Source organism: Diadema antillarum, unplaced genomic scaffold (assembly GCF_040938485.1).
Source record: "Diadema antillarum isolate AM-2024a unplaced genomic scaffold, OU_Dant_1.0 scf00000036, whole genome shotgun sequence".
NCBI classification, from domain to species: domain Eukaryota; kingdom Metazoa; phylum Echinodermata; class Echinoidea; order Diadematoida; family Diadematidae; genus Diadema; species Diadema antillarum.
The window spans coordinates 523886-545683 of NW_027270925.1; the positions used below are offsets into that span (position 1 = coordinate 523886).

The 21798-nt window shown below is 39.0% G+C and overlaps 1 protein-coding gene across 1 annotated transcript; it reads left to right on the plus strand.

Annotated features, from left to right (window-relative positions):
- The first annotated feature begins 1608 nt into the window (after window positions 1-1608).
- LOC139745636 (uncharacterized) lies at window positions 1609-15133 on the plus strand. The gene is made up of 10 exons (XM_071656038.1): window positions 1609-1731; window positions 3651-3736; window positions 4373-4469; window positions 5575-6163; window positions 7859-7916; window positions 8519-8611; window positions 9508-9644; window positions 10123-10324; window positions 11094-11157; window positions 12383-15133. The coding sequence occupies exons 1-10, from the start codon at window positions 1609-1611 to the stop codon at window positions 15104-15106; spliced, it is 4173 nt and encodes a 1390-aa protein (XP_071512139.1). The 3' UTR covers window positions 15107-15133.
- Window positions 15134-21798: the final 6665 nt, after the last annotated feature.

The window sequence follows — 21798 nt, forward strand, 5'->3', positions numbered from 1 at the left end:
ATCACATATAGGCCTAGGCCTTCTCAATCTTAAACTCGTTTTTAACCGGGACCTACGCTCAACAAGCTCGCTTTTAAGTAGGTTCCTTCATATTTCTTTAGCATTCATTCACAGATTCCAAAGTTAACAGATCGACCACTATTATGTTTTACATATTTGTAATATTCTATGTATGTCATGTATTTCATTTAATTTTGTTATATTTGATGTAATTTTTGAAAATAAATGAAAATAAATTGAAATTGAAATAGATGCTTAAAAAATTTAGGTTGTGTACAGTTCTGGTCGAGGCGAGGTTTTAGCTTTTAACATTTTGGGAGATATTAAGAAACCACTCTGAGATGTCAAAGAGCACGCAATTCTAAGGGATATCAAAAGTTTATTTGACAAAAATGGGTTTCGAAATGGTTGAGATATCCAAAAGCAAGGTGAAACAAAGAGATCATAATAAAAGGCGTGGCCTGTCGCCTTTTATTATTATTACTTTTTGTTATATCTCAGCCATTTGAAAACCAATTTTCATCAAATGTTGAATCCTTCTTAAAATTACATGCTTTTTCATATTTCATAAGAGATTTCTCATTATCTCACTTAGGAATGTTCAAAACATGAATCCCAACCTCAACCAGTACTGTACAGTCCCTTTAAGCAACTTAGACCGATTGGGCCTACTCTATGCTTTAAGTAGATATACTGATTCAAATCAGGCCGCGAGAATAGAAGTTCCATCTAAATCTAACCGATAAGAGAATAATAGGATTTTAAAGTTTCACATGTTCTAGCGTGGCTTTCACGAGTCATGTTACACCACGTAGGCCCACATAATCATAGATTAGGAGAGGCGACAATACAGATCAACTCACTGTAATATCATAACAAATCAGATCTTAAGTCATCTTTAAGATCATAATAATTTATGTTTAAAAAACTTATAACATAACAAGCAAACATACAACTTTGCTTTTGTTATCCCCATCCTCTTTCTTGTATTTATACAGCTGTTTGTGATAATTTATACATGTTCATCTGAATTATCATGTTAACGCAGTATTGTAGGCACCCCCTACTGTTTGTTACTATTTTTAATCTCAGTTGTGTTTTGTTAATATTTTACCTTGAATAGAATACATCGTAATTATTTTCAGCACTATAGTTATGACTGGAGACACTAACATTGATGATGATGATGATGATGACCCACAGCATTTGTATGGCGCCATAAATCTGTCATAGAAACATTCAAAGGCGCAGACATTGCACAAGGTCATCAACGCTGGGCATTTCATGAAGAAATGAGTTTGCATAATAGAACCAGTCAAGCCATTCGTTTCCCTCTTTTCATCTCTGTCATTTATTTTTCTTCATATCTCCTTGCAATTTCGTCCAGTCTTGCAATGAAAATATAAGAACACAGGACAACTGGTGCTTATCAATCCAATCGTATCGCATTGTTCAAGAATCAGCATCGCACGCACTCAGTACGAAGTGGTGGTGATAAGCGTGTCAACCAATCAACGATCGCCCAGCGAGCGACCGTGGGATTTTCAAACTTTATGTTGACATGATATGACGAGAGAGTGACTGCAGTAATAAAACATCGTTGCCAATATGACGTTTTCTTGGGAAATCGACGACGTTGAATCACTTCAGCTCATCGTGAAACGAGAACTGAAAAACTTAGGTATAAGAATATCCAAGAAGAAAGACGTAAATCGCAGTTTTCAGGCTCACGTAAGTTTGGAAATTTCGATGTTTTATTCTTCGTTTGTGGTGATCTGTGATATCGATATGGTACGTGTAGCGATGTGTGTTGTGGGTTAGTCCCAAACGCGTTTTCCTGTGTCTTCCCAAATACGAAGTGGAGTACATGTATGGACACTCTGTACGCGCACGCCGACCGTACTGTGCCTGGCTGACCTGCGGCTGTTATGGAACGCCACGGTAGCCGTTGATGGTCGATAAACAAGTTAGCTACGTAAAGTTGAACCATCTTCTGTGATCATCATCTGATCACATTATGAGGGCAATTCCATGAAAAATGGTACCCAGGGTGAGAAAGTGAAAATCAACATGATCAACATCAAGAAACAACTTACCTAGACAGAAAGATCCGTCTGTCCGGATCCGGAGGACTCTTTTATATTTACAGGGGATCCGTGAAGCCAGACACAGTCTCCGCGGAACATTTCCCCGACGGACAGATACAGACCGATCTTTCGGTCAACAACTTACCCTGCTGGAAATATTCAGGAAGGGCCTAGGGTTAAGCATAGAACTTAGAATAGATACCGGTAACTTAAACTAACTAAAAACTAGGTTCTAAATTCAGACAGAAAAATTGATCTGTTTGTCCGGAGGAGTGTTTTATTACGTGGTACTAGAATCATTTTTTGACTTTTTATCGGCTTTCCTCAGCTCAGCCTCAGGAGAGGATTCTGTGAAGCCAGACACAGTCTGCGTGACAGGCCACGACGACCAGCAGATACAGTCAAACATTACAGATATCTTTCGGTCAAAACTTAATTTAACTGCGACCAGCCCAAACGTGATTGCGAACAATTTTCAACAGTTGAATTACAACAAAGGGGCGGATCCATATCCAGGAATTCTGGAAAGGAAGGGGGGTGCAAAATAAAAAGATTCTTATTAAAGGGGGATGCACGTACCTTCTTTCATTTTCTTCTTTTTATTTCTTTTGTTCTAACAAAAAATAAAGGGGGCGCCCGGTGCGCCCCCTAGATCCGCCACTGCAACTGTACGAGAGGGAGCGCCCCGTATAGTATGTCATATCGTGCTACTAGTATGAGACAGAAAAATCTCTGTCCGGAGGAGTTTTCATCATTTCTTGACAACGACTCTCCTCGGAGGGGATTCCGTGAAGCCAGACATTGTCTCTGCGGGACATATCCTCACCGACCAGTCTTTCAGTCAATAGTAACTAGAGCTAGGAACACAGTAGTTCGAAGGCTTTGGCCTGTTAATATGGGGGAATGTACTGTATACGCTATATATTTCGCGGGGGTTTCATTTTCGCGAATTTTGCGAGTCGGGAGCTATTCGCGAAATTAACAACACGAGAAAATGTTACCTTCCAAAATGAATCCCTTGCCTTGATGATACGAACATTTCAGTACTAGTATACCATATCACGGCTTACGTTACAGACCATACTGGCTAAGCTTGTTTACGCACGTCCACGTCTACTTACGAATACTGTAGAGACCCAATCCATTATCGCAAGGGGACCACTCGTCAGAAATCTAGAACGGTTATCGTGATGGACTTAACCACTTCAAAAATGTTGAATTCTAACTTACTAGTTCGCAGAGTTTGGTAAGTTTTTTTCATGCAGTGTATAACTAGTATCATTCTTATTTGCTAGTAAGTTGAAAATTCACACTTTCTTTGTCACTTCATATTTTCTCTGGTCCCCCAATCGCGAATTTAACCACTCGCGAAAATGTGTGACAGCGGCAATTCGCGAAAATTTATGTACGCGAAAATTATAGCGTATACAGTATGCTGATAGGTAACGATAGTGAGAAGTTTGTTTCCACGTTTATAGTATCCTCATCCTTGTCACAATGTCATTTATTTGTCTTAGCCTTTCATACATTACAAGTGCAGACTTTGTATCATTTCTCCAGGAGTCAGCAAATACATTGGCGCTCTTTGGGAAGACCCTGAAGGCATATTCCATCATCAAAGATGAAAGCTCCCATTGCTGTGTTCCAAGGTAAGAACATTGATCTAGGTTTTAATGTGAATTGAATTACTGTTTGATAAAGCAAAAATGATTTACAGACAGAGCTAAAATGACAATATACCGAACTAATACACATGCATTGCCATACACTGAATCATGATGACCAGTATTATACAGCAATATCGTTCTACATATTATCCTGAGTAAATCAATGAAGTTTTGGAACATTTGATTTTTGATTTTTTTTTTTTACAATAACAGAGCTGCCAAATCTCCCTGATTCTGCAGGAGTCTCCCTGAAAATGTCAAAATCTGTTCATGTCTGAATAAGAGAATATTAAAATCTCCTTGATTTGGAAATTATTTTTGCTCATTGAAATGCATGTAACACACAGATATCTCCCTGATTGCTGTGTGGAATCTCCCTGATTTTGATGTGGGAATGTTGGCAGACCTGCAATAATCTCTGATCCTTTTACATAAAAAGAGAATATCCATTACAAACCTGAGCCTAAAGATACTGCTTCATTTAATTAAATCTAATTCCTATCTTATTGCTGTTGTGGAATATAAAGCTCATATGTGTGATATTGCAAAAAATTGATTACACATACATATATATGCATGTGTACGAGCTAAGTCCATGTATCTTACCTCTCTTTAAAGGTTTCTGGTGGAGTGCGTCACATTTCTTGACAAGCATTTGAAGCAGGAGGGTATCTTTCGTGTTTCTGGCTCCAAGGCAAGGCAGAAGTTGCTACAGGTAACTTGATATGTTGTGTGATTATCTTTTATTTTGTTTTCTCACATCTTGTTTTTGCTCTTTCGACTTGACCCTTGAAAGGAATGTATTGAATTGCTAGTCCCTTTCTTCCTCAAAACTGCTACTCAGTGAAAGTATGTTTTTGAAGACATTCTTTTACAGCTGCGTTCTATAACAGTACAAACTGCAGGTCAACTGTAAAGCATTCCTGCTAGGTAACATTATAATGTTTTGGCAATCCAGTCGATTTTTTTTTTCTTTTTCATGCAAAGGTGTCACACTTGTGTCAACTTTTTGGATAGAAGAATGGTTGCAGCGCATGTGTATGATTGATGTACCATAAATTGTTATGCATTAGTTCACTAACACAAAATTATGTGGAGCATCAATTAGGTAATAAAGGTCTGTCCATGCCTACAATTGACAATTGTGTCATCTTGCCTCTGTATCAGAAAATGTCATTTATATCTGTGATGATTGCATCATGATGAATAATCATGTGCAACATTTTTTTTTAAATAAAGCCTGTTTGTTTTTGTTATGTATTTTTGTGTGATAACATGCATTGATACTTTTTGAAGGAGGGCTTCTCAGAGATGGATTGCATACTTCCGGCAGGCTGGTGGTCGATGAGGGATTTGAGCATCAGATATAGACAAGCTGATTTTTTTTAAAATTGATTATTCCTATTATTTATTATTATTATTTTTTTTGCATGACATCCTAAACCAAAAAATTTGAGCACCATGGCAAGAACTATTTTGGATTATCCATTCCGCAGGAAAAACTAAAAAACAAAAAAAGAAGCCAAAAAAGTATCAGGGCAATTATCCCCCCCCCCCCCCCCGATAGTGGTTAGTGATACACTTGTATGAGGTGAGAGTAAAGAGTAGGGTTAGGGTTCGGTTTAGGGTTAGGGTTAGGGTTAGGTTTAGGATGAGGATTGGGGTTAGGGTCAGGGAAGGGTCTGGGGTAGTTGCCCAGGGGGTAAAGAAAAAAGAAGGCACTGTTGTCATTGTAGAACATGGCAGCTGCACCCTCCTTTAGGTAAGAAAATCATGGAACACTGAATTGAAGTGTATTGCACATGATTTCTTTCTTACAGCAAAAATTGGAGAACGGCCACCCGATTCCTCAGGATGCCAATGCAGCTGATGTCTGCAGCCTCTTCAAGCAGTTCTTCCGGAGCCTGCAGGAACCGCTGCTCACGCCCCGCCTCCAGAGCGCCCTCCTGAAGGGCCACCAATCGGATGATGCCACGGAGCAGCGCTGGATCATCCTCAACATTTGCTACCTCCTGCCGCCGCTCCACCTCCAGACCCTGCGATTCCTCATGCTCTTCCTGCACAAGGTCGGTGCCCAGAACGAGCACAACCGCATGGATGCCTCCAATCTGGCAAAGGTCTTCACGCCGAACATCATGGGTGAGATCACGCCGGCGGACAAGAAGAATCCTGACAGAGTGATCGCCCTGCAGACATCGGTCGTCAAGGTGATGATAGAGAATGCCAAGCTGATCGGGGAGGTGCCTGATTGGATGATGGACAGAGTTATGATTGCCGGCCACGGCCGTTCAAGAGAACACCTGGATCGTCTGACGTCGGAGGATGAGCTGGAGAAAAGTGATGATAACCTTGAGGACTCCAGCCGTTCTGTGAAGAGGCGGAGAAGGAAAAGTGGTTCATCTTTCCAAGGTTAGGCATATGGCACCAAGTCCCTTTATACTGAAATATATGTGACATACATTGTATGATCTATTATGTATTTCAGAAACAATATTTCTCTCAATGAATTTAAAGCACAGGGTAACTGTTTTCAAAATGAGTCTGTTATCAAAATTGCCGACTCAAAAACCCAGTCAAAATTTAATTTTATTGTCATTGATACTTTTTCATTCTGATAATAATGCACAGTTTATTAAAGGAGTATGCTAAACCCAGTCAGTGTAACCCAACACGAGATAAGTTGGGGGGGGGGGGGGGGCATAGATAATATTTTGGCCTTGAAAGCATTGTACAGTACAAGTACACTCCTCCCTATTTCAGGAGCATTAAATGCTGATCAATACCTCATGGTTCATTGACTTGTGATGATTAACTAATGGAATGGCTTGCTCTATTAAAGAGTGACAAAGGCAAGCATGCACTTAGGGTAACTCATCAGTGTCACACTTTTGTAAATAAATTTGGAGAGAGATTACATACCCATAACAGCAGTCTCTCTTTACATTATAGACTAGCATTGCTGTATTTCACATCCTTCAGAACCATGACTGTAGTGTTACTTCTCCAATAGGAACAAGTTATCTCTAGACCTACTTTCTCTCACAGAAGAAAGTAAAGCAAATATCAAATAACATGCAATGACCAGAGGGAAGGAAAAAAAGACATGTGTGATGGCATGTTATGTGACATTCTAATCCCGTATTGGTTAAACTTGTCAGTGTAAGAGAAACCCATCTTCCTTCATGGAACAAATGCACATTATCAAACGAAGACTGAAACATCAGTGACTTTGTGGAATACTGCAAAACCAGAAATTTTTGCATTCATGAAACTTTCAAGAATTTTGTGAAGGGTAAAATGCACCCAAAAGTTTTTGTCTATGCAATGCATTTAATGCCAGTGCAGTGCTCTACGCCATCATGGTCAGACATTAGGGAAAATTTTATGACACACACGCACAAAAAAAACATCGTCTCCAATTTGCAAAAATTTCATGCTGCGATTGTTTCAGGTTTTGCAGTGTTCAACTCATCGTTGACGAAATCAAAGCAGTGCAATCAATCTAAAACATCTCAACTACAGTTCAATGCCTATACTTTTAGAGAGATTTTGTATGCCAAAGTCAGCTGTGATATAAATCTTATTTGAAGATAGAGTCTCTTGATATTTTTTGACTTCCAATATTATGTCTGATGACTACATTTTGCCCAACAGTCTCCCTCTAACGTCTCAATTCTAATAATCACACCCGAAGAAGCCAAGTTTTCCTAATTCTGCAGGAATATCTGTAGCCAAAAGCAAAAGCAAAACAAAACAAACAATGAATTTTGCCTACTGAATTGTATACAACGCACTCTCTCAGCAATGTTAAATGTGAATGTTACATTGCAACCCTGCACCTGTTACATGTCAGAATGTACAATTGTATTGGGTCCAGAAGTTGAATAATTGTAAGGTTTTATACTAAAAGTAACTCTGAACTACCTTGGAGATTTGGACCATAATCTACTAGTAAATGTGGATGTATGTAAAACACCAGGAATTGATAGACTTCATTTAACTTGAGATGATTGAAAGTAAAATGTCAATGAAATGTCATCATGTTAGTGATAACTCTGTATCTTTTTAACACTGCATACCAACACTTTGTAATGTTTCTTACAGTTCTTGTGAATGGTCTTGGTCACAGCCTTGGTATTCGCAATGGCCCAGCTTCTGGTAAGTGTACAATCTGTATGAACATACATGTACATCTCCCTTTGATCAAATGCTATCATATTGATTACGTATACAATGTAAATGAAGATGGATTCTACCCAACTTTACAGTGTTGATGTTGCAGTGAAAAGCACTTGTAATTGTTAGGCAAGTGATCAATGATGATTGCTCAAACTAAACTTACATATCTAGGTTGGGGTATTAATCACATTCAGTAGTAGCTTAAGTTTTGTTTGTTTGTTTGTTTGTTTGTGTGTGTGTGTGTGTGTGTGTGTGTGTGTGTGTGATAAAAAACAAAAATTACTATTCAAGTACGTTGAGCTCCTGGACATGTCTGCACCAGTAGCTATGGGAAATATGATAACGAATTATTAGTTGTATATTCAAGTTTTGTGGTTTGATGAGTTTCAGACAGTCTGCCATTTTTCATAATAGATGGGCTCTCTCAGCCATACAACCAGCAATTTAGAACAAATTAAATTTTTTTTTTTCATTGCATACTGTATAATTATGACTGAAGGTAGATGATTCTGTTTGTCTTTTTTCATGCCATTCACCCTTGCACAACCTTGTTAATGTTAGGAATGTCTGCAGATCTAATGAGAGATCCATCATTGATTCCATTTCCTCAGAGACACCAAAGATCATGAAGAGGAAAGCTAGCGAGGATCTTGGTGGTTCAGTTCTATCTAGCAAGAGGTGAGATGTTCCTCAGGGGAGAGTTGCTATCATTATATTCCAATGGATCAACACTGTGTTGATATTACAAGGTGCTTCCATTACAAAAAACATGGTTTCACAGAAATTTTGCTAGAACAAAGTAAAAATTCAGGTCCCTATATCATTAATTTTCATAAAGGTCAATAGTGCAAAATTCCCTTTGATTATAAAGAAATTTCAATAGGACAAAAGAAACTGCTGGTCCTGTCAGTGTTCTGTCTGACTGATGATGTCGGCGATGATGATGATTATTAATATTGTCATCATCATAATCATCATCATCAACGTTATTATTATCACTATGCTATAATATATTACCAGTGTTGATCTTCCTAATGGGAGAGCTGGTATCATAAACTCCAGTGCATGTACACTGTGGCCAAAAAGTATTGTCATGGCTCAACTGTAATCACTTCACCAAGGTTTGTGAATGCCATCACTGGTCTTAGAAATAGACATGCCTGAGACGAGTTGCACTGCTTCATAGCCACAACCCATTTGTGTACATCAGTTGGTTGAAAAAAAAAAATATAGTCATAATGTATTTATTTTTAGAACAGCAATCCATTAATGCAAGTATCACTGACATCAAAATTGTTATTACTTCCTGATTTCAGATGTTGACTTCTGCCTTTTGTAATAGCCAGTCCTTATATATAATCATTCTTGTAAGCCTTGTGTATTACCAGAAACTCTCATCAAATGGAGATAATAAGATATGAACTACATATTCACGTTGTCCAATTTCATCAGACATAACATTTGAGCACCTTTTTCAGTATGCAATTATCTGAGGTAATTCTATGTGGTCATGGATCTTATGTTGTTATCCTACTGACATACCACTTTTGCGGTCAACTCTTTGCATTTTCCAGAAAAGCAATGTTGCATAAGATGACGGTGGATCCCCAGTTCAGCAAGCCAGGCCTTCATCTCCACAAGTCCCAGCCGCAGGGCTCCGGGACACCTGTCACACCCCTCCAGCCAGCCAGACCAGCCCTGGGAGAGACAGGTACAGTCCACCCCCTGGGGTCGGCTCCTCATGGATTCACCATGGCATTAATTATCACATTACATCATGCATAATCTCTTTCAACTCTGAAATATTTTTAACAACATGTTGAGAAATGTTTACATAATTTTGACATACAGTGTATCTACTCTTTATGGAGAAAATGTTGATATAGGAAGACAAATTCTTACTCTACCTCTTGATTTCTTCAATTTTTTTTTTCAATGACTTAGAAAGAAGCTTGAAAGAGATAACTGTGTCAAAGCAGTAGATTTTACATCATTTGAGTTAAGATATTGATAATGAATATACATATGTATTGGAATATATACCTTGCACGTATGTATCCTCCATGTACTGTACATGTATATGTCCATCACAAATCAAACTACAAGTTTATACTGATGTAATTTAAATTGCATCAAATACGATTTTACTTATTTCTCAATTAACTTTTATCATTTTGTGATTGACTCAGATGCCATCACTGCAGACGGGGAGACCCTCTTCCGCTTTGGAACGCCCTCCATTGTCTACGCCGACGACTCGTTTGCGGGACACACTCCAAGCAGACTGGCCATGAGTGAGATGATTGGCTCAAAGGGTGGTGACCACTGGCAGGAGACGCCAAAGAGCAAGCTGAGAAAATTCAAGGAACTCAGTGCGAAGAAGCTGAAAAGGTACACTTCCCACACAGTTGGACCTGGAATACTGGTCATTAATGATTATATGAGGTCAAACCTCATATCACCATTTGGCAAGTAAATAGAAAGCAGCATCTGTAAGAAAGCTCTTTTATCTTGTCATAGTTTGGGTAGTTTTTAGTTTTGTATGAAAACCTTCTGAAAATTAAACTGTGTGTTTCTTTCGGAAAGGTGCATTTGACTCTGCCAAACACTTTATGCTATATGTTGTGGTAAGATTCTCCACAAAAAAAGAAAAATGATAACTAATACCTGTGGCTTGACACATAACATATTGACAGTCATTTGACCCAATGATGTTTGGAAGGCAATAGTGAAATCACAGAATTTTCAGCCTGTCAGCCTGAAATTCTCTTGACTGGCATTAGCTTTAGTTTTCAATGTAAACTGGACACAGTTAAGTGATATCAACTATAACAATTTGAAGGAGGGGAAAGAGCTTTTTGATATTGATGGTTTTAAATTCAAGTGCCATATTTGAAAGCTGTATAAATTTCCACATCTGTTATGAAGCTCATGAAAAGTATCTTGATCCACTGAGACAGGAGAATTTGCTGATTCACTTATTACACGTCTAGTGTATTGTAGAGTATTGTCTATTTTTCCTCCATGTAGAAGGGGAAAATGCAGCATAGTTGTAGGGAGCTGACATGGACACAGTTTTGATGGTGATTATAGCCTATTTGCTCAGAAAAATTAGCACCACCAAAGCCTCATATTCTTTTGTTTCCTTTTAACTTTTCAGGAGGTCCATTGTACAAAGTTTTGAGGAAGGCTCTTCTGTTTCAAAGTCTTCAAAGGGAAGCAAGGTAAGAAACATAGTACAATATTTAGTAACTAATGTCATCAACTCATCATCTTTAGAGCTGGGATCACCCAGAATATAATTATTCTGCTTTTTAATAGGTAACGTTTGAAGTTATCTCACAAAAATATAGAATGAAATAAGACAGTGCACAGCAAAAACCAAACCAAACCAAGAGAGTTTATCATTCATACACTTCAGTAATGCATGACACTCAATCCAGCCACTCAGACTGACATGCTCCAGAAACAGCCAGTAGACACCATTTATTAGATAACCAATGAATTCCCCGAAACCTCATTGCCGTGGGTAGGTACTTCTGTACTGTTTTGACCTAATGTGTCCTCGACTCCTGTGCATGCGCAGTATCTGTTCAGATCGAGTACAAAGAATCTCTGTCAATCATATGCTCTCTTTGTTCATATTGAATTTATTTGTTTTCGTAAAATCACTTATATTTGCTAAATTCAAAAATTATTCTCAAATTGCCAGGTTATTGGTATTTAAAACCTTGTAGAAATTTAAGTTCCTGACATTTCTTTCTCAAATTGGGAAACTTTTCCAGTTTTGTGTAGAATAAATAGATTTAACCAGTTCTATACAATCTATCTCATTCGTCAGATATGCATTAATATTCAGAGGAGCCAATTTGATGACGACATGGTGATAATCCCTGCAGCCAAAGTCCCTCACGACCTGATGGGATGAGATGATAGTCCGTTCTTGATCTCTTTCAAATACCATTTATCATGACAGTATGCTTCGTCTCATATCTCCTAAATGATTGTTTTTATCTCTCGCAATGATTATTGATACCAAAACCACTCTGAAATTCATTGGAAAAAAAAAAAACAAACAAACAAACTGAAGCTGAAATCTGGTATGATGCCATCACAGCAATGAATCCTCATTTGAGCTGTCACAAAACTTGAATCAGTTTTTGAGCTAAAACTTGAATCAGTCCCATACCCAAACACAAATCTTGGTCTAGTTGAAGTGAGGACAAAGTATGACAGCAACATGATTACAACAGCAGCCACCATGGCAACAACCAATTAGTTTTGAGTTTCTGTTTTATTGTAAGATGTTGTTATGGTAACTATTTTAAGGAGCTATGGACTGATTCTTTGTGTTTATTGCAACCATTGAGAATCTAATATTGAACATACTTGTAGCCCAACTGATGTGCAAGTGTGTGACTTTACATTTGATGATTTGATACATTTCAGACCCCACTGTGCAAGAAAAAGGACACCAAAGATGTTGGATGGAGGCTGGCCAACGCTTCCCCACCAGAAGGTGCCCTCGACACCATGAAGCTCTTTGAGGCGCCAGTGCGACCAAGTCCAGACTTCAGCAGCCCATCACGGCAGCGCAGACACGTCAAGGCCCCCAGCTCACCGGCCCGGCTCCTCACTGGGGCATCCCCTGACCTTCCCCAGCCCTGCGAGAAGCGAAATGTGGAGGGGTGGAAGGAGGCACACACACCCGTGCGTCAGGGAGCGATAAGGTTCTCGGCAGGGGAATCCCCCAGGGTTCTCATTGTGGATATGCATGACGGCCAGGCCCAATCCCCGAAGGTTGTTGTGGTGGACACCCACTCGGCTAAGGGGGAAGACCTCACCGAAGAGTATATCAAGAACCAGCAGGTACACACCTCCCACTTGATCGGCAGGCAGCTGGGAAAAGAGCGAATCAGTCCGTCAGTGACAGTGTTGCAGAGCACCAGGGAAAAAATTAGGGCTGCAGAAAGTGTCTACACCACTCTTGACTCTGATGATACATTGGAAGCCAAGAGGGGTCCTGGGATGGCTAACTTGCAGGCATCTTCCATGGACAAAGAGCAGACAGCAGGAGCAACAGGAAAGCCACTGATGCAGTCAGTGAGTCAGGTTAGCCTGTCCAGTGTCTTGTCTGGCATCAGCAGCTGCAGCCAGAAATCAGAGTTCAGTCAGTTTGGGGTTGAAGCACTTGCATCATCGGAGAACCAGCAACAGGCCCCATACCTAGAAACTGCCATTGGCTATCCATGTGTTGTTGAGTGTGTAGATGCAACAATCAGACCACAAGAAGATCCTGTCAGGCAAGACCAGGATGGCATACAGGATGTGGACACTAAGCACTCTTTTAAAACAGCAGTGGCCTGTGGTAGTACCCCTGGGAATGCCTCTGATGGGATGTGCAGTGCAAATGCTGAACCGATTTGTACTTCTGGGAAGAGTGACTTTGGCAGTGGCCAGGAAGAAGGTGTCCAGGAGATGATAAGAACTGTGAAAGATTCCAGCAGTCCACCAAACCGAAATGAAGTGGGTTTGGGAGATTCCGTCACTGCTCCTGCATTTGGGAAGCTCTCCAAGTCTGAGTCTCAAGACAGTGGCAAGGGATGTTCCATGGAGGATCTCAATGAAGTAGAAGGTGATAAACACTCAGTGAATTCAGGTTGCCAAGCCCAAACCATTGTGACAGAGGAAGTGGATGTTGGCATTGGGGTTGGAGAGGGTGAGACCGGAGACGTAGAAGATGGAGATGTATGCAAGAGGGGAGAGTCCAATGACTGTGCAGAAATAGTTGGCAAACTACAAGTTGAGGATGAAGGGATTAGTAAAGGAGACTTTACTGCACATTGTGGTGATTCCAGCGGTGCAAATCCACCAGAAGAGCAAAGCAGCTGTGGGGAGTTGCTTGATATTGAGATGGATAAAGAAGAGACTAAGATGGGAAGTTCATTTGCTGATTCCTCAATAGGACAGGATCATGGTGGTAGGGACCAGGACATCTTTAAGATTCCTGGGAGCTGTGCCAACAAAGCTAAGGACAAAGATGTGTATGACATTGTTGAAGCTCTAAGATCTGACTTGAAGAAAGCTCCGAGCCAGTCGCAGACATTGGTAGTGGCTGGAGACCTGCCAGCGTGGAAGGGCAAGCATAACGCTAGCATTGTCAAGGCCAACATCAAGCTGTTCAATTCCATCTCGGCGAGCCATCAAGAAGTGGACTCCATTTCGAGGGGCGTGGAGAGAAAGCCCCGAACCAGAGGAGGCAGTCAGAGGGAACCGACAATCCATCCCGCACCCCGTACTCCGCTGACCAAATCAACCAGCATGGACAGCGGCATATGCAATGTCACCGCTACCATGGCGAAGGACTTGAGGAGGAGAGACATGAATGACTCCTTCCTGGCAGCTGTAGGAGGAGAACCCAACAAGAAGACAGTATCATCCTCTGCCTCAATGGAGGACATCTCCACACCAAAGCAGACTAGGAGTGGCTCTTCCAGGGCTGGTGGGAAATCTCGCTACCCAATTCGTGGGTCACAGTCAATGCAGGACATCAGCACACCCACACATGAGTGCCAGTCCTTGACTCGACGCTCTGAGAGAAATACCAAGGTTGCACCAGACACATCAGTCGATAAGAAAGGGGCAGATCTTGCATCGATTCCAAAGAAAGCTGATGAGCTTACCACACCACGATCCATTAAACGTCGCCGGCCTGTCTCACAGAAGCAGAGGGCAGCCTTCTTGGAGAGGGAGTCTTTTGCCAAACTACAGAGGCAAAAGTCCTTTGACACAGGGGAGGGCGAGGCCGTCACTCCACCAGTCAAGCCCCTGGGTGACAACAACTCTCCTCAGCTGGGTCGGCCCAGACGACCCGCACCGCTCGATCCTCGCAGAGCCACCCCACTCACTCCAGTGCACTTGGCCCAGAGGACAAGGATTCGCGGTCAGGGTGGCAGGAAGGCGGTCATCAAGCACAGATCTCCTGTGAAGCCGGTCAAGCGGCTGGGAAAGTCTCCCTCCCCTGCCAGGTCCAGACACACCCCGGAGCGTGAGAACAGGACCCCAAAGCAGTACCCGAGGTCTCCTCGAAACCCTCTGACGCTCTCCTCACCGCAGACTAGAAGGTCCAAAAGTTCTGTGCCTGTCCATGTCAGAGAAGAATGGGAGTTGTAAACATGGAGCTGATCAGATGAAATAGAATTTGAACTGGTATCAATCTTTTTATTTTCCTGTAGGCATATGAGGAGATGATATACATGTTGAGTTTTGTACATTTTGGAATGATCATTCCAAACTCAGAGTGATTTTTTTTTTTCTGTTATCTCATCCTTTCTCTGTCTCTTCAGTTCAAGAGCTATACGGCCATATTTTAAAGTGATTTATGAGATAGTACAATTTGTATTCCATTGGAGTTTGTTACTTTGGTGTCTTAAAGCAAGATGTGATCTTCACTGAATGTCTTTGTGTTTGTTGTGGAATTATGTCTGCTTTCTGTTTAAGATAAAGTCTCTTATAACTCATGCTTGCCTTTTACCTTCATTTCATCGCTCATTCCCTGGGCTGGTGGAGATCAAAGTCCATGTCACTTTTCTTCTGTCATACACACTAGTTGTCTTCATTGTCTTCTTCATCTATCTTAAGTAAAATCTGTTATTACCAGCAGCATAATGTCTGTAGCAAGGGTATTTTAGACCATAGTCCGGAGATGGTGAAATTACTGTGCTCATCAAACTCATACAAAGACACTAGGGTGGTTGATGTGTGCAATTCCCTGCCTTAAACTTCAAGAACTTTGCTATGATGATCTGTCTTTGACCGTGTGAGTTGACAAGACCAATACAAGTGAGCATGTACTGTGACTCAAGTCCGCAAAGGCAGTCATCAAACCTGTCTGAGTTGTCTCTTCCGAGCTTTATATTGTGATGACATCTGTACATACATGTATGCTGGTAAAGTATCTTTCATACTTGAGACCAAGCTGTTTCACACTTGAGACCAAGCTGTTTCACACTGGACAGGTAAACCAAAAACAGGAAAATTGAACTCTCATTGAGAGGAGTGTCATAAGATTAAAGGTATTAACCCCATTGTGTATAGCCTTGTAATATTGGTGCAGTATTGTCCTTATATAATGTTGGGACCAAGTAGTGGGTATTAAAGAAGTTCCATGAATTTCATTTGGTCTTCAAGTAGTTCTACCTGTGTAATCTGGTTTCCTCAGCTGGGAATTTAATGTTACAAGTAATATATTTGTATTTAATGTAAATACATGTATGATAATTGTCAGGAACTCAGACCATTTCTTTCTGAATTGAATAAATATGACAGAATGCAAGGAGTCAATATTTGTAAGACTCCAAAGAAGGGTTCATTATACGCTTTGTCCCACAGTGTGTGTGTGTGTGTGCTTGTTTTCACATCTTTTGATTGAAATAATCATCCACGTACTGTTAGAATATGATGAGTGTGTGATGTGTAATTTGCTTGTAGAAAAGGTAATCAGGTGTTGTAATATGAGCTTGAAGTAAGCCACGATATTAACTTGATGCAGACAAATAACAGTAAATATTTTTGTACATTACAATGTACCTTGTCCCAAAATCTGCTTTTAGATAGCAATTATATGTGCTAACAAGTTTGCCTACATTTATTTTCCGTTCTTTCTTCAAATAATAAAGTCATATTTAGTGTGTAATATAACAATGACTGTACTATTCTAAATCAAGAACTTATAATGGAGGCCAACTTACTGGTGCTAACTCTTTCCCCTATAAATTGTAATAACATAACAACAGTACTACACTTTAACGTAATGTGATATAGCAATTTTGATACTCGTAAAGCATGAAATTGTCAGTAGATCAATTTCTTTTTGATGTATGTCAGTTTACCGTAATATTTCATAACACCTAAGATGTGAAGTTAAGCGATAATCTGATTTAATGTGTACAGCATTGTTGTTGTTTTTAAAGCTCTTTGACAGTTTCTAGTCCCATTGGCAACATGTTTGTAGACAAGAAGTCAATAGAATTTAGGCTGGAGGTCCCGGGAATCTAAAGAGTATGATAATGCTTGTCATTACTTTATGGATGTTGTATTATGAAAACTACATCAAATCCTCAAGATGTTTAACTCAGATATGTATATGCGTAAGGTTATTTTTGAGGGATTTTAACAAAGCAATTAACGGATTGGACAATAGAGACACTATTATTTAGAATTAACATCTATTCAATTCAAATGAATGTTGTACAAAACATTCTGAAGGAATTTATTTATTTTCATTCCCTGTTACACATGTAGTCTATCAGTCTAGTCTAATTAAAGCTGCCAAGAAGATACACGTAGCTGCATGGATTGTAAATCAATGGACATTACAGATATTCAGTAATGTTTTTTGTATGTGATTGTAATCTAACCATCTGAAGGATTGGTCATCCCCCCCCCCCCCCATGCACTCAGTATGTCAGTTATATATTTTTCTGTCTTGTTGAACAATAACATGATATAATATGATATTATATATTAATTGCCAATCTACTGCTTTGCTGACACAAAATGTGTGGTAAACATACAACAATTGTAATTGTACTGGCATTTGAAGTCCTGGTGTTTGTGTTATCTCCACATGTTTTATCATATTTACACATCAAGTAGTAATGGAAACGTTAATTAGTGTAATCCTTGTGTGAGAGAGATCTTGAAAGACCTGTAGTTTGCACCCTGCCAAAACCTGCCCCCCACCCCTAATATTGTACTTTACTCTTTTTGGTTAACTCTCTTATGTTGTTTGATGTGAAAAATCAAGCATTTGTGCATCAAAATACATGTACAGCCTTTTCTCTTCACAACTGTGGCACTGTAAGTGGACATGTGGTAAAGCAGGGCTGTACACTTACCTATTTTTCCCCACTGGTCTGACAGGGACAGGTCGGACCAGTAGTTACCCATTTTCTCCATATTTACTGGTCCAAATTTACTGGTCATGTTCATTTTTTTTTTTTTTTTGACTGTCCCCGACAATGTTTTTTCACCCGTCATGTTGAACCAATAAATTTGGCAATTCCTGAAAAGTTACTGGCATGACAGTGACTTTAACCAGTCTGGGACCATCGGACCAGTGCCAGTGTTAAGCGTTGGGTAAAGTATTATGATAGATAGTAGTAGTCTTTTCCATTGTAGTTTGCAGTGACTCTCACTTGTCCTTTTGGAATGCAGTGGACTCCTGTTATAACGAAATCCTCAGGACCAGCAATTTTCTATCGTTATATCAAAATTTTGTTATAACCAACTAAATAAATGATAAAAATACATTGAGTGGATAATGTTGCAGCCTGAATTTTTACTTTGTTGTAACCAGAATTTCGTTATAACGGGAGTGCACTGTATGCTATTCTCTTCCGTGGCCAAACCTTTATGTGTCAATCTCCTATATGGTGCAATACTTTAAAGTTTACCGGCATCACTTGATCCTGGGAAATGCATTTTTTTTTTACCCCCTTTTTTTTAAAATGTGGTTTAGGTTTAGATTTTTGTCCGATTCTGGTATGTTGTGCAGACATTGTTAGTACAGTATGCAGTGCAAGGAAACATGTTCTAAGGGCAAGTGTAGATGATGTAAAGTAGAAAAATGTTTTTTTGGACACATATCAGTTGGTCGTTTGAAATATTTTGATGGGAGAGGCACTGTTTGATGTGATAGGGATTATAAGTGTGTGTACAAAGATTCTTGGGTTGAGTTTTGTACAATTTGTGTGTTTTTGATTTTGTTTTCAATTTTCACATGTCATATATCATGTATTCACTGGTTTGCAAGGTCAAAATTTGCAATAATGTATACTATAGGCCTCTCTAGTTCATGCCAGGCCTTAAGTAGTGCAGCAACTGAAGTTGGGTCTAAATATTGGAATGGCAGCAGCACTGATATCAGTACCTGAACAGGGAACAAAATGTTTTTTAAGATGAGGCAATAAAAAAGGAATGTCACGTAACCTGAATTGAGATGAAGTAGATATACATTGTACAGTGTAGTTCATTTCATCAAAGGTTGTTGAGGTAAATGTGAACTGGGAAAAGCACTGTTTCCAGATGTATTTTGTTTTTTTCTAGCATTCCAATCAAATGCCTGTAATACCCGTAATTGGACAATTGCATTGACACAGAAATGTGGATAGAGTATTTTGGGTACATTGGACAAAAAAAGAAGATGTAATTTGAATACATGTGTATTTACCTACAAATGCCTCTTGCATATCTTTTAAACCGGGTATATTACTTTAATATTAGTACACTTTCTGCTAGTTTTAATGACATGTGGAAATAGCATCTTCTCCATTTACATATCCATAATGTGTTTGCTTTCATGTTGGTGAATGTTGGTTTTTGCTGGTGCAAATTGTGAAAAAGAAATTTCAGTGATAATCCTTTCACATACTCATGGCTAAGTGTATACAACTTTCTATATGCTACTCCAGTATTTCCCATAACTATTCCATGCTGTTCTAGGCAGGAGAGCAGTGTCATTCATCATACATTCCTATTGTCAGAGGCCCTTCAAATCCCCTATTTGCAAATGTAGTGGGAATTATACAAGTCTGATGTATCTTGTATGATATAACTGGTGTACCCATACAATGTCCTGTTTTTGTCTGTTTCACTTATGTGTATCACTGTCCTAATTTTCAACAATTTGTCAAGACGATTATCTTGAGTAATTCTATTATTTTTTCCTTTGCTGTGTATGTTACATCTGCTAGATATAATAAAGATACTACGGAGTAATTTGAAATACATGTATGAGTACCCAATGTCCATTTTATTCCTGTGGTATGAAAGAGCTGTGAAGTCATTCTAGTCAGTACAATGTACATGTAATACACATGCTTTCAAGATATACAATTAGCCTTACACCTGTACTATTACATATTTGTTGTGAACTTAATCTAGTACATATGTACCTATAGTGAACTTCAAGCATGAACTTGATACATTGAACTTCATGCTCAAATACAAGTGTTTATGCATATATATATATATATATATATATATATATATACATGTGTGTGTGTGTTATTCATTACACACATACTGGTGTTGACATATACCTATAGTGCATTGACTTCACGCTCAAATAAAAAGTGTTTATACATATGTACATGTATGTATGTTTGTATGTATATGTATGTATATAATATGTATATATATATATATATATGTGTGTGTGTGTGTGTGTGTGTGTGTGTGTGTATTCATTACATAAATTACATGGTGTTGACAAAAGATCGTACTTTAGTAACTGAAGCATGAAAACAATTCTGAACAAGCATAATGCGGTTAAGTTGATTGTACCAAATATGTAATGGCCTTTAATTACCAAGCGCAAACTTGATATCAGTATGGTAAATCCATGTCACATGTGACCATACATACAGTAGGCATGAAAACTGCTGATCTTACATTCTGTCGGTGCTTGCAATGGTTCCTATTTTCTATTTTCAATCACAAACACATGTTGAGTTTCTGACTACCAGGTACCCCACAACACATGACAACAATTTACAACCCGACACCCCTAATTCTACATGCATGGAATGTCTTGATGCACAAAGTCAGTTGAAGTATGGTACATGTACAATCTAAACAAGAATCGCAAGTTGAAAGTTTTTAACTGAGCATACTTCTAACTTGGCTTTGGTACTCAAACAAGACTGCTACACATCATACCATTGATGCTTGAATTTTGCCAGCACTTGGTCTTGCACAAGGTACACAAATTACTACACTATTCATATGTATTGGGTTCTTAAAATGAGGATGCTACACATACAGTGTACATGTAATGATTGGCATGTTAGAACAATGCAATAAAACTGCAACAAAGTGTGAATAAGTCAATCAACAATCTGCAGTAAAATCTTTACTGTGAGCAAAAGATTTGCTTTAAGTTGGCAGTGTTCCATTATACAAAACAGAACGGCTAGAAATTTAAACTTGAGGGACAAGTAACTGCATCGTAATGTATGCACTCACATTTCATTCAAAATGGCCAAATTAGATTAACAGCTGTCCCCTGCTAATACATATACAATGTAATAAAGTGTACAAGTGTACAAGTATTTCAAACTCAACCAAACATGACTGTTTTGTGATGACATCAAGCTAACTACTACACTATTAACTGTACTCAATATGCAAATGAAGTTGCACTTTTGAGTTGCTCATAACTAAGGTCATTTAAACATAATATGTTCATTTTAACATTGCCAAGAAAATAAATGCTTGTTTGCTTTCAACATAAAAGGCATAGAGGCTTTATTTCTTGATGACATTTTCAACAATTTTGAATCACTTAAATATAAAAAATCTCTCCTTTTATGTGCCAACATATGAGGTACATACAATAATATTCAGAAATCTGCCAGAAGACATGTCTTTCACTCAAAAGGGGTGGTATTGCAGATACACAGCAGCACAGAAAATACAAAAATCTTCAATTCTTTAATTTCTTTGTACGCATCGATTATACGATGTAGTTATCCGGCAGAAAAGAATGGGTAATGACAAAATCACAGGTCTATCACGCTCAGCTAGTAGAAAATGTCTCAATCATTGCAAGTTGATGAGTTATCTCTCCGTAGGTGGTATGATGTGTATTCAGCACTTTGCTGTGATACTTTCATTGCACCTTTAAGAATTGGCAATAGTGAACTGGAAGCTTATCATAAAATCCCTATGGCTGGCTTACAAGAGCTTTAGTTCACATCGAATATATCACACTAGATCATGTTTGATACTTCATTCAAGTATTTCATTTGATAAGTATTTCTAAGTATCATTTACAGAAGACAAAAGTGTCTCCTCCCTTA

Coding starts and splice junctions, on each gene's coding strand:
- LOC139745636 (XM_071656038.1), top strand. CDS start 1,609: ATGACGTTTTCTTGGGAAATCGACGACGTTGAATCACTTCAGCTCATC. Junction 4,470..5,574: donor CAAGGCAGAAGTTGCTACAG/GTAACTTGATAT, acceptor TCTTTCTTACAG/CAAAAATTGGAGAACGGCCA. Junction 7,917..8,518: donor AATGGCCCAGCTTCTGGTAA/GTGTACAATCTG, acceptor ATCTAATGAGAG/ATCCATCATTGATTCCATTT.